Source organism: Ceratotherium simum, chromosome 10 (assembly GCF_057802395.1).
Source record: "Ceratotherium simum simum isolate JZ-2026a chromosome 10, ASM5780239v1, whole genome shotgun sequence".
Lineage (NCBI taxonomy): Eukaryota > Metazoa > Chordata > Mammalia > Perissodactyla > Rhinocerotidae > Ceratotherium > Ceratotherium simum.
In genome coordinates this window covers 57,848,523-57,862,137 of record NC_141909.1, presented here as the reverse complement: position 1 = coordinate 57,862,137, position 13,615 = coordinate 57,848,523, and the positions used below count along the sequence as shown (strand labels likewise).

General features: G+C 36.4%; 1 protein-coding gene across 1 annotated transcript in view; it reads right to left on the bottom strand.

Moving 5' to 3' along the window:
- The window catches only part of LRRC63 (leucine rich repeat containing 63), a 69,096-nt gene extending 57,026 nt beyond the window's left edge, over positions 1 to 12,070 (bottom strand). The window contains exons 1-4 of the mRNA XM_014789935.2: positions 11,910 to 12,070; positions 10,447 to 10,561; positions 10,017 to 10,348; positions 8,886 to 9,001 (exon numbers count right to left, since the gene is read on the bottom strand). Of these exons, the coding sequence (XP_014645421.2) occupies positions 8,886 to 9,001; positions 10,017 to 10,348; positions 10,447 to 10,561; positions 11,910 to 12,070 (724 nt within the window). The remainder of the gene's footprint in view (positions 1 to 8,885; positions 9,002 to 10,016; positions 10,349 to 10,446; positions 10,562 to 11,909) is intronic.
- Between the last annotated feature and the right edge of the window lie 1,545 nt (positions 12,071 to 13,615).

Genomic DNA, 13,615 nt, shown 5'->3' with positions numbered 1-13,615 from the left:
CCACTGTGTGGATGTACCACAGTTTGTTTATCTATTCACCTATTGAATTCCTTCCAGTTTGGAGCAATTATGAATAAAGTTGATATAAATATGCATGTGCAGGTTTGTGTGTGGATGTAAGTTTTAATCTCAATTGGTTAAATATCCAGGAGTTCAATTGCTGGATTGTATGGTAAGAGTACGTTTAGCGGGCTGACCCCGTGGCTTAGCGGTTAAGTGCGTGCGCTCCGCTACTGGCAGCCTGGGTTTGGATCCCGGGCGCACACCGACGCACCGCTTCTCTGGCCATGCTAAGGCCGCGTCCCACATACAGCGACTAGAAGGATGTGCAACTATGACATACAACTATCTACTGGCGCTTTGTGGCAAAAAAAAAAAAAAAAGGAGGAGGATTGGCAATAGATGTTAGCTCAGAGCCGGTCTTCCTCAGCAAAAAAAAAAAAAAAAAGAGTACTTTTAGCTTTGTACAAAACTGCCAAACTGCCTTCAGAAGTGGCTGTACCATTTTGCATTCCCTCCAGCAATGAATAAGAGTTCTTCTTGCTCCTCTTCAGCATTTGGTGTTGTCAGTGTTTTGGATTTGGTCTGGTCTAGGTTCATTTTTTGTGTGTGTGGATGCCCAGTTAACTTGTTCCAGTGCCATTCATTAAAAAGACTATATTTTATCCATTGAATTGTTTTTGCTTCTTTGTCAAAGATCAGTTGACTATATTTGTGTGTGTCTATTTCTTGGCTCTCGATTCTCATCCTTTGATCTATTTGTCTATTCTTTTGCCAATACAACACTGTCTTGCTTACTGTAGCTTTATTACTACAAAGTCTTGAAATTGGGGAGTAACAATCCTACTTCCTTAATCATCTTCAGTCTTATATTGGCTATTCTAGGTCTTTTGCTTTTACATATAAACTTTAGAATAATTTTGTCAATATACATAAAGTAACTTGCTGACATTTTGACTGGGATTGTGTTGAATATATAGATCGAGTTTAGAAGAATTGACATCTTAACATCGAGTCTTCCTATTCATGAACATGGAATACCTTTCCATTTATTTAGATCTTTGATTTCTTTCATCACAGTTTTGTAGTTTTCCTCATATAAATCCTGTACATATATTGTTAGATTTATGTCTAAATAAATTGTAGTGAGTTTTGATACTGACATAAGGTGTAGTGTTCTGAATTTCAAATTCTAATTGTTTATTATTGGTATATAGGAAAGCAATTGATTTTTGTATATTAATCTTGTATCCTGTAATATTGCCATAATTGTTTAGTATTTCCAAGAGCTCTTTTGTTGATTCTTTGGGATTTTCTACATAGAACAAAGAAGAAAGACAGTTTTATTTCTTTCTTCTCAACATGTACACCTTTTATTTCATTTTCTTGTCTTATTGCATAGGACTTTCTAGTACAATTGTTGAATAGCAGTAGTGAAAGGGGACATCCTTTCCTTGTTCCAGATTTTAGGAGGAAAGCATCTAGTTTATCACCATTAAGGATAATGTTAGCTGTAGGATTTGTGGTAGATGTTCTTTATCAAGTTGAGAAAGTTCTCTATTCCTAATTTGCTAAGAGTTTCTTCATGAATGCATGTTGGATTTTGACAAATGCTTTTTCTACATCTATTGATGTGATCATGTGATTTTTTCTTCCTTAGCCTATTGATGTGAAGGGTTACATTAATTGATTATTGAATGTTGAACCAGTCTTGTATATCTAGAATAAATCCCACTTACTTGTGGTATATAAATATTTTTATACTATGTTGGATTCAATTTGCTAATATTTTGTTGAGGATTTTTGCATCTATGTTCATGAGAGATATTGGTCTGTAGTTTTCTTTTCTTGTAATGTCTTTGTCTGGTTTTGGTATTAAGGTATGCTGCCCTCATAGACTGGTTTAGGAAGTGTTCCCTCTGCTTCTATCTTCTGGAAGAGATTGTAGAGAATCAATATAATTTCCTCTTTAAATGTTTAGTAGAATTCACCAGTGACCCTATCTGGGCCTGCTGCTTTCTGTTTTGGAGGTTATTAATTACTGATTCAATTTCTTTAAAAGATATTGGCCTATTCAGGCCAATAATAATAGATCATTTATAAAGATTATTTACAATATATTATGTATTTCTCCTTGCTTGAGTTTTGGTAGTTTATGTCTTTCAGAGGCTTTGTCCATTTCATCTATGTTAGCAAATGTGTGGGCCTAGAGTTGTTCGTAGTATCCCTTTATTTTCCTTGTAATGTCCATGGAATCAGAAATGGTGAACCCTCTTCCATTTATGGTATTAGCAATTTGTGTCTTCTCTCTTTTTTCTTGTTTAGCCTGGTTAGAATTTTATCACTTTTATTAATATTTTCCTAAAACGAGCTTTTGTTTTGTTGATTTCCTCAATTGATTTCCTTTTTTCAACTTCATTGATTTCTGCTTTAACTTTTATTATTATTTTTTTTTCTCCCTGCTCTAGGTTTATACTGTTCTTTTTCTAGTTTGCTAAGGTAAAATCTTAGATTATTTATTTTAGATCAATCTTTTTCTAATATATGCATTCAATGCTATATATATCCTCTAAGCCCTGCTTTTGCTGCATGCCACAAATTTTGATGTCATATTTTTGTTTTTAGTTCCAAACATTTTTAAATATCTCTTGTGACTTTTTTGACCCATGTGCTATTTAAGTGTGTTGTTTAATCTCCAAATATTTGGGGATTTCCAGATATCATTTTGGTATTGACTTTTAGTTTAATTCCATTGTATTCTGAGAGCAAACAATGTATGATTCCTGTTCTTTTAGAAGTATGTTTTATGGCCCAGAATGTGGTCTATCTAGGTGAATGTCCCAAGTGAGTTTGAGAAGAATGTGTTTTCTGCTGCTGTTCGATGAAGTATTCTATAAACGTCAATTGGATCCTATTGATTGATGGTGTTATTCGGTTCCACTATATCCTTATTGATTTCCTGCCTGCTGGATCTGCCAATTACTGATAGAGGGGTGTGCAAGTCTCCAACTATAATAATGGATTTCTCTAGTTCTCCTTACAATTCTAGCAGTTTTTTCCTCAAATATTTTGACTCTCTCTTTTAGGTGCAAATAAGTTAAGGATTGTTATATCTTCTTGGAGAACTGACCCCTTTATCATTAAGTATTGCCCTGGTTTATCCCTAATAAATTTTCTTGTTCTGAAGTCTGCTCTGTCTGAAATCAATATAGCTACTTCAGCTTTCTTTCAATTAGTGTTAGTATGGTATATCTTTCTCTATCCCTTTACTTTTAATTCATCTGCGTTTTTATATTTAATGTAAGTTTCTTATAGACAACATATAGTTGGGTCTTATTTTTTATCTACTCTGATAGTTTCTGTCATTTAATTGGTGTACTTAGACCATTCACATTTTAATGAATTATTGACGTTGTTGGCTTAATACCTGCCACGTTTGTCAAGTTTTCTATTCATTGCACTTGTTTTGTTTCTTCTTTTTTAAAATCTTCCCTTCTTTTTCTGCCTTCTCTGGTTTGAATTAAGCATTTTATGGTTCAGTTTCCCTCCTCTCTTAGCATATCAATTATACTTCTTTTTTTTTTTTTACTTTTTTGATCATTTATTTTTTTTTTTTTAATTGAGGTAACATTGGTTTATAACATTATCTAAATTTCAGGTGTACATCTATATTATACTTCTTTTTAAAATTTTTAAGTGGTTGCCCTAGAGTTTGCAATATACATTTACAACTAATCAAGTCTGCTTTCAGATAACAGTACACCGCCTAATGGGTATTGCAGGTATCTTTTCAAAGAGTATTCCCAATTCCTCTCACCTGCTTCTTGTAACATTGCCGTCATTCATTTCATTTTTCCCTATGCTATAATCATTCAATACGTTGCTGATATTATTGCTTAGAACAAACAGTTATCTATTAGATCAAGTAAGAATAAGAAATGCAAAAGTTTTTATTTTCCTTCATTTGTTCCTTCTCTGACACTCTTCCTTTAAGTAGATCTGAGTTTCTGACCTATATAATTTTTCTTTTAGCATAAAAGAACTTCTTTTAAACACTTCTTGCAAGGTAGATCTACCAGCAACAACTTTTGTTTGTCTGAGAAAGTCTATTTCTCCTTTACTTTTGAAGGATAATTTCACTGGATACAGATTCTAGTTTGGTCGGGTTTTTTTCTGTAGACACTTTAAATATGTCACTCTACTCTTTTCTTGCTTGCATGGTTTCTGACAAGAAATCCAATGTAATTCTTATCTTTTTCCTCTATAGGTAGGTATTTCTCCCCTCTCCCCTGGGCTTCTTTCAAGATCTTCCTTTTGTGTTTAGTTTTCTGCAGTTTGAATATAAATAATATGCCTAAGTGTTTTTTGTTCCCTGAGCTTCCTGGATCTGTGGTTTGGTTTGTCATCAATTTTGGAAAATTCTCAGCCATTATTACTTCAAATATTTTTTCTGCTCTCTTCACTCTTTCATCTCCTCTGATACTTCCATTACGCACGTTATACCCTTTGTAATTTTCCCATAGGTGTTGAGTATTCTGTTCTTCTTTTTTGTTTATTCTTTTTTTTTTTTTTTTTGCATTTCAGTGTGAGAATTATCAATTGGCCCAGCTTCTAGCTCACAGATTCTTTCGTCAGTCATGTCAGGACTGATGAGCCCATTAAAGGTATTTTTCATTTCTATGACAGTGTTTTTATTTTTATTTTTAACATTTCCTTTTGGCTTTTCCTTAGAGTTTCCATATCTCTGCTTACATTACTCATCTGTTCTTGCATGTTGTCTACTTTTTCCATCAAGGCTCTTAATATATCAATCACAGTTATTTTCGATTCCCTGTCTGAAAATTTTAATATCTGTGTCATATCTGAGTATGCTTCTGATGCTTGCTTTTTCTCTTCATGCTATGTTTTTTCTAGTCTTTAAGCATAATTTGTAATTTTTTGTTGAAAGCCGGACATGATGTATTGGGTAACAGGAACTGAAGTAGTTGTAGCTCCAGGTGTCAGAGGCATAAGTTTCTTCTAGTTCCCTTTTTATTGTATTTGGGTTTCCCTACAAACTCCTTCTTAAATAAAATCTGAATCTCACAGCTCTCTCAGTTTTAATTCATTGTTACTGTATCAGAGCCCTGTTGATGAGGTGGTAAGGTGTTGGGGAAAAGAACTGTTCTATATTCTTATGATTAAATCTCAGTTTTTTAGTGTGCCTGAATCCCTGGGCTCTGGCTTTCAGAAGTGTTTCTTAGACTTTTCCTCCCCTTACATGAGACAGAAAGGCTACAGGGGGCTAATGTTGCCTAATTTGCTCTTCCCCCAGGTCAGATAAGGCTCTGATAATCTAGTCTCCCTTAAAGGGCAGGTCTTTGTTATGGTGAATGCTCTGGGAGTGTTTAAAAATGGCTACTTTCTTCCTTCTTCTGGAGGAAATTTGAGCAAATTTTTCTCTGATCTTCATGAGAACCTGCTGGGTCTACTGGGTTCCATGACAGTGTAGAGGCCCCCCTATGACTAAGCTCTCAGAAAGTTTTAACTCTCTAGCTGGTCCACACTCAACCTCTAGCAATTTGTCAAATTTGGCATGTATGTGTTCCTACAGTTAATGGCTTAAGTTATTGGCTTAAGCATCTTATGATCCCAATAAGCTGTGATTCTCAGCTGTGATTCTCTATATTCTCTATATCTCTCTCCAGATTTCAGGATGGTGGTTTGCTCAGGGAGCTGAATTCTCTGATGGATCTAAGAAAAGTCATTATCAGTTTGTTCACTTTTTTCTTGTTATGAAGACGAGAGTAATGACTTCTAACCTCTATATTTCGAAGCTAAAACCAGAAGTCTCCTTCTATTTATTTTTCAAACCATTATGACCTGAAATTTACCACTTCTACTATGAAAACTGTAATCACAAAGTTATTATTGATATCTTGTTGCTAAACCCAATGGATACACATCCTTATTTATCTTTACTTGACCTCTTTTTTAGCATTTGATATTTTAATCTCTTCTCCATGAAATTCACTCTCCCCTTGGCTCCCATGATAACAGTCTATCATTTCTCCATTCCTACCATTCTGGTAATTTATCTTTCCTTTCTAGGCAAATCTTTCTCTTTCTCAATTTACCATATAGCATTCTTAAGGGTTCTAACATCATCCCTCTTCTCACTCTAACTCATTTTCCATATACAAGAACATTCTAAAATCTGGATCTGGAAGCCCTAAGCACCTCAAACATCTCATACATATCACGTCCAAAACAAACTCATCAGCAATTTCTGTTTTCCTTTATCTCATAGAGGTACACCTGCTATCTAGTTACATACACACACACACACAAACTGGAATCCTTGATTCCTCTTGTATTAGTTTCCTCTGGATGCTGTAACAATTTACCAGAAGCTTGGTGGCTTAAAACAACAGAAACATATTCTCTTACACTTCTGGAGGGCAGACGCCCAAAATTAGCATCACTGAGCTAAAATCAAGGTGTCAGTAAAGCCATGCTCTCTCTGGAGTCTTTCACGGAGAATCCATTCCCTGCCTCTTTTAGCTTCTGTTGGCTCCCAGCATTCCATGGCTGTGGCCACATCACTGCAATCTTCAAGGCTAGCATCTTCAAATCTCTCTTTGCTCCATCTTCATATCACCTTCTCCTATGTAGTGTGAAATCTCCCTCTGCCTCTCTGTTATAAGAATATATGTGATTGCATTTAGGGCCCACTTGAATAATTCAAAACAATCTTTCCATCTTAAGATCCTTAACTTGATCATATCTGCAACCCCATATAATTTTTTTTTTTTTTTTTTTTTTGCCATATAAGATAACATTCACAGGTTCCAGGCTTTTGGGGGGGGTCATTTTCCAGTCTACCACACCTCCCATTCCTCATTCCTCATATTTAACACATCCAATCAATCACCTTCAGGCTTTATTCAAATTATACATGTCAACTCAAAAGCTTCTAATTCCCCACCTCTTCCCCTTCCACCCCACCCCTCACCTTAAGAGGGCATGCTCTCTTTCCTTTTCCACCATAAGAGTCACTGAAGAAGTGAGCTATTGTTCTGATGGATTTGTGTCCCATTCTCTTTTGGTTTAGAGTGGAGAAAAGGATTGAAAATCAGTGATCTAATTAAGTTCTGCTATTTCAGAATAGAAAGATAAGACCCTCTGACTAAATGACTTGCTAAAGCCGTACATCACATTAGTATTGGAGCTAAGACCAGAAGTCAAATCCCTGGACTTCCATCCTAGACCATTTTGCACTGTTCCAGGTCGCTGCAAGTCAGCAAATAATTGTAGGCCAAGTGAGAAGTATTATAACATCTTACAACTATACAGTGGTTTTATACTTTACAAAGTGCTTTCACACAGACTATTGCATTTTAACCTTCTTCTCTCATAGTTAAGTGATCAAAAAACCCCAGATTTTCCCTTCTGACTTTCACTGCTGTCATCCTAGTCTACATCGACTTAACTTTCCCCTTGATTTTCTGACATAGCCTTATAGTGTTTTCATCAAAGTATCTGAATCCTATCAGACATAATTCAGATTTTTTAATTTGGTATACAAAAATCTACGTGAACTGGATGCACTTCATCTAACCTTGCTATGTGATGACCTGTTACTTTCCAATGAGAACCCTTAGGTACCCTAAATATTACTGACAATCACAAAGGCCATACTGCCCATTTATAACTTCCCTTCTTATGTTCATCACACTGCATGGAATACCTTCCCTTACTAAGCAATTTAAATCATTTTCTTCTTTTGAAGTCTACCCTAAACCTTATGGAATCCACCTTTCTTGATTAATACAACACACACATTGTTCTCATTAATTAATCCAACAAACATTTAACACCTACCATGTGCCAGCTGCACACATAATGCTGAGGATACAATCACACTACACAAAACTTACTACCATCAAAGATTTTACAATTTAGAAACTAGGCAGGTAAACAGTTATCCTAGAGAAGGATAAGTGCTTGGTAGGGGTAAGTATGGGATATACTATGGGAGCATACAGGAAGGCACTCTGACTGGGTGCAGAGGGAAGAGGTGCTTAGGGAAATCTTCCCAGTGAAGATGATATCTGTCTTCTCAAATCCACACTTCTGTATTTTTGACACATTTCCCCACAATTTCTTTTCTTTTTTTTCCTAGTGTATTAAATTACTACTTTTCCAATTGACTCTCCTCTGCCTTCAAAAACTACACAGGTCTCCTCTATAATTAAACATATTTCATTCTGTTTTTACTAATTCCTCAAGTCTTAGTTCAAGCCCCATTCCTGCCCCAGTGCTTTCTCACATCTACAAACTACTGTAGCTCTGCACGGAGTGAAATCACCAACAAAAAGCACAAAAATTTGAAAAATATGGCACTAAATAGACGGAGAAAAGGACAGTTGTTTACAGTATGAGAGCTGAAATGAGAAGGTGGAGTGTATCCTCATTCAATCTCAGCTGGGAACATGTGCGTTTTCACTGTGCTGCGCACAGCCACGAATGACGGAGATTACCATATATACTCTTCTGCACACAGTCACCTACCATAAAAGGAGACAGAGCTCTATATACTGCTCTGAAATGTTCTTCATGATATATTGTTGAGTTAAAAAGACAAAGCACAGCACAAATTTGTAACTTTGGGAGTTACAAATAAGTTTTAGCAGTTAGGTAAATTCACACCTACAGAATCCACAAATAATGAGGATCGACTGTACATGTAGAATTGAATTGGATGTTATCATCTTGCAATAAACATTTCTAAGTTACTGGTTATTAGTGAATATCTTTAAGTATTGTAATTCTGAGCTGTGCAGGTTGAAAAATTTCTATGAAAAATAAATAAAGTTAATAACATATGTGATTAATACACATACCTGTACGGACTTTCTTCTTATATAAAGGCAGCTTAGGGAGTTTTGGAGGTAAAGGTCTTCGAAGAAGTTGTGGGTGGTTTTGCATTTTAACTAATAATAAGCACTGTTTTTCACAGCTAGTGGTTAAGTGAGAATTGAAAAGTTTTTGAATATGTTTGAATTGTTGCTGAAAAATCATTAGAATCTAGATTACATCTTAATGAAAATCAGTCTGTGCCAATACTATAGCGAGTCCAAGCAGAATTCCTATAAAAGAAAAAGAGGGTAAGAAAATAATTCTTTAAAACTTCTAGAAAGAATCTAGCTAAAATTTAAGTTTATAATTAATACAGAATTTTAAAATACATATACTATTACCAATCAGGATCATTCTAAAATTTCCCACGTTAGCAAAACATTCAGTCTGCTAGGGCTATTTCAGCTAGTAAATACCGATTTTCCAGAACGGTAGAAACGACACTCATTTTTTTCTCTATCTCCAAAATGTTATCACTTTATAAATTTGGAAAGAATTTTTGGTCAAAAAGATAAGGAAGTCCCTCTGTGATTGCCTCTGGAGACTCACAATATATAACTATTCCAAAAAGGTTGTATTCTTTCTGTAATAATGACATTTTAATTTTCAACCACTATAGTCGAGCCATAATTATTTAATCCAAAAAGAAGACAGTCTTCAACATAATGAGATTTTCCAGGATCGCTGTCCCCATTAGTACTGTTTAGAAACGATGCCAGAAGATAGACCCTAAATATGTGCGCTTAGTTCTCAGGGCAACATCAAAGTGCCCGGCACATCGCTACTCCTTTGACAGTCTACAAGGGAACGCTTTGGAGCTGCGTGAATGGGTCGTTTTATTCCCAAAACATAACTTTGCACACAAGCCCTCAAGGTTTGTTCCCTGGTAGTACGTCCCACTTGATGTAATTTGCCTTCCGTATTATCGGAAGAGATGCTTGGAAACGTTGGACTCCTACACTATCCTTTAGGGCAATCAGCTGCTTTTCAAAACAACCGGTCTTTCCTCTTTTATCTCCTTTTCCTCGGAATTTAGGCTGTGAGGAAAAGGTCAAGCGAAGTCCCTGGTCTTCCCGATGGATGCTGTTTCGAAAGAAAGAAAACACCCAGGCCACCTTCCCCAGCTGGCAAGTTGAGGCCCGAGGCCAAGCAGACACGCCCTAGCAACCAGAAGCAGAGACACCCGCTCTGCTTGCGGGACGCGCAGGCGCCGGGTTGGAGGGCGGGGCCGGGCGGGGAGGGCGGGGTCGGGCTGTGCGCGCGCCGGCGGAGCCCCGCGGAGCCGGCCCCGCCCCACGGCGCCGTGCGCGCTGAGTCCAGTTGCCTTCCTCGGCCGCTGTGTGGGGCTGGCCGGGAGGCCGCGGGCGGTAGGGGCTGGAGGAGAAGTCCGCTCTTGTGCAGCTGCTGTACGGAACCCGTGGTGACACTCGTTATTACTATATTTATTCTTAATGACAATGACCACTCTTATTTATTTACTCTTCCCAATTACACCATGGTTAACTCGAGTATCTAGGGTCTGGGCTGGCATTCTTTAAACTGCACTTGGGGGCAGCCGGGTCCCGTTGCTGATTTGGCAGTGCCCCCGAAAAGCGAACATTCTGGTTTCTTTCTTTTCCTTGAATGCAGCCTGTTTTGTGTTTCTGATCCTTCAAAGTTCCTAGATGAAGAGGAATTGTTTAGGAATAGGGGAATTAAGGATCCAAGCAGACTTGAAAAGAAACCTATTTCTCACCGTCATAGTCATTTGTTCTGGTTGTCGTTTTGTGAGTTGTCTCCGCTGTACGTACAGTGATCAATATATCGTGTGTGTTTGCATGTATGTGCATGTTTCTCTGGAGTTTTGAGGGAGGAAGAGCGCACGAGAGAACTCGTTAGGTAGATGTGTAAATCCCAACTCAGAAAGTGTGGTAGATGGAGCCCCCTTCCAGTATTTCCTTTTTTCTTTTAAGTACAAATGTAGGAACTTTAGTAACAGGTGTTGGAAGGGAGAGACTTCTGTATAAATCTTTCTAGCTTTTGGGATCTTGCAAAATTTACTCCCTAACCAAGTCTTCCTTTTTCTCCCAAGCATTATTTTAAATTGGTCAATGAAAAAAGTGGAAAAGTAAAAAAAGTATTTCATCAGACTCTGGGAAATATTATGCACCTTGTTTTCCTTTACAGTATTAGCATATGGTTTCTTTTCCATGTGAGATTACTGTGTCCCCATTAGACTGTCATCCCAGACCATGAATTTATTCTACTTTTGCCTGTTTCACAGATTGTTTAGCTTCTCAGACAAGAAAGTTGACAACAATAGGCAGATCTGATTGCTAGGTTTTGTCTCAAGTAATATTTGTTGTGCATATTTTGTAAGTGTGAAAAATGTTTATATTTTTAAGCATAAAAAAATGTGTATGTTCCAATATATAAATTGTCAGGTTCCTACGCTTTTAAAAGTTGTTTGAACCATGAGAACTACTGGGATTCAGTTTTATTGACCAATTCTTGGCCTTTAAAATTGATGCTTAATACTGCATAGTCAAAATCAAGGCAATGCGCTTATCAATAGTTTTTTAAAAAATGCTTTGTCACACATGGAATCGGACATCAGGCTTCACTGCCTACAGATTTCTTCTAGCAAATACCGGGCACAAATTAGAGCTGTTTAATATGTAACCTCCTTAGGTGTGAATATTTTGTCTTCTACTGCTTACTACTTCTATTACCTAGCACCAAACATTTAGACAAATAAGACAGGTATTATGCAAATTAAATCCATGGCTTGGTGTGTTTTATGTGTATCTATCAGTTATTCTAACATCTTACATGCTTCATCTATGGAAATGATGTGCAAATGCAGGCTGGAGTTAGAAAGCACAAATCACATGCAATTTGGATTATTATTTTTATTTTATTAATTTTTTATTATTTTTGAAAATATTACTACCTCAATTTCCTTTTTTAAAAATAATCATGTCTCTTTAAATAATATGGTTCACTCTGATTTTAAGGGTCTGCTTTACCTGATGTACGGTATAGTCAGCCCATTTGTTTGTCCTGTTAGCTTTGCAATTTGGCAGGACCATGTGATCAAACTTGTCAAAGTGAACCACAACAATTTGGCTCTTTTAGCAGACTGTATTGAGGAGGCCAGGGTAATGGTGAGCGCCAAGGTTAGGTACATCCTGCGTTGTTGCTTTTTGTTTTTATGTTGCTAAAATGAGATAAAAGCCTTATGCAAAAGCACCCTAGGCACCCTGCAGGTAATGCTATTGATTTTCCTAATGAGTGGGGAGTTCTTGGGAAATCTCAGATTTGCTGTTGGTGAAAGGCCACAGCTCTGTTGGAAATGTGTAGAAATTATTGCTAGAAATCTTCACTATTTTCCATATACCTCTCTCCTCTCGTTTATTTATTTGTTTGTTTGTTTTCCTTTGAAACGGGGTAGAAGTTTACTGAACAGTTTGGTCAGTGTGGATTTAATCTAACATTTTGCCTTATGGAAATAGCTGGAGTAAATTTGTATTTTTATGCTCATATTAGTTTTCAGAAGTTCTTTTAAAAAATCAATAGTTATTTTTGAGTGCACACTGGGTAAAGTGTTGAGTCCCCAGGGTAACCCAGGGCACTAAAATGCTTTTGAGAAGAGGTATTTTCTTGGTTGGAATTTACCTGACTGTTTAATTATATATACTGGGAAATGTCTTTGCTCTTCACCAGTCACAGTGGCTTAAATGTGTACATTTATTTCATGTTTTTTCATGCTGCTTGGTAGAGAGCAGTTTTGTATTTTCATAAATGTTAATAAAAATATTTTGAAGAAGCTGGTTTTCCTTTGACCTCTGCTGTCTCACTGCAAAGACAAAAACTTCATTTCTGTTCTTAATTATTTGGGGTCCAGTTATTTAGTTATTTTTGCCTTTCAAGGTGATAGTTATTTCCTTTACTTTGTTTGAACTAGAGATTGATCCTGAGATTCTTTTCAAAAAATCATTGCTAGTAAGGAAATGTCATGCAACCTGCATCGTAAAATTTAAAAAAATTCCCAAACGTAATGAAAGGACAATGCCTATCTGTTTTTAAAAGGAGCTTCATGAATTCAGTCATTCGTTCCAGAACGATTTATCGGAAATGTATGGTGCATAAGGTACTTTACTAGGTGCTAAACTTTAAGCTTTATGAAAACAACTTATAATGATTCATTTGAGGCTTTGTAATCTTAGACATTGCAATTAAATTTTAAAACATTTTCAAAGGCTTTGCTTCTCTATAATTATAACTACTTGAGGTTTTTAAAATTTTAACATTTTTTTATTACGTTGCTTGGGTAGTATAGTGTTATTTATTCACACTACCCCAAATATTCAGAAACAATTTTGCATTTCCTTAGCTTTGGTGATGGTTTTGGACTGTTTGCCTGCACCCAGGTGATATTAGATATCTGTGTATATTGTGTGATTATGTCCTTCACCAAAAAAATGTAACTAATATTTGTTTCTTTAATGTTAGGTTGACTAAGCAACATTGCCTTTAGTGCTGTGAGTGATGAAATGTCAATGTTGGTTGCTTACCATGTGGAAGACAATGTTCCAAGTGTTGGCTTTTTGTTTTATCCTACTTCACAATTATCACATTAATTGAAATTTCTAATATCTGCATCAGATTTCAAAGGCAGCATAGCATAGCTCCGCTTGGCTGGGTTCAAATCCCTGGCTGCCACTTGTTAGCT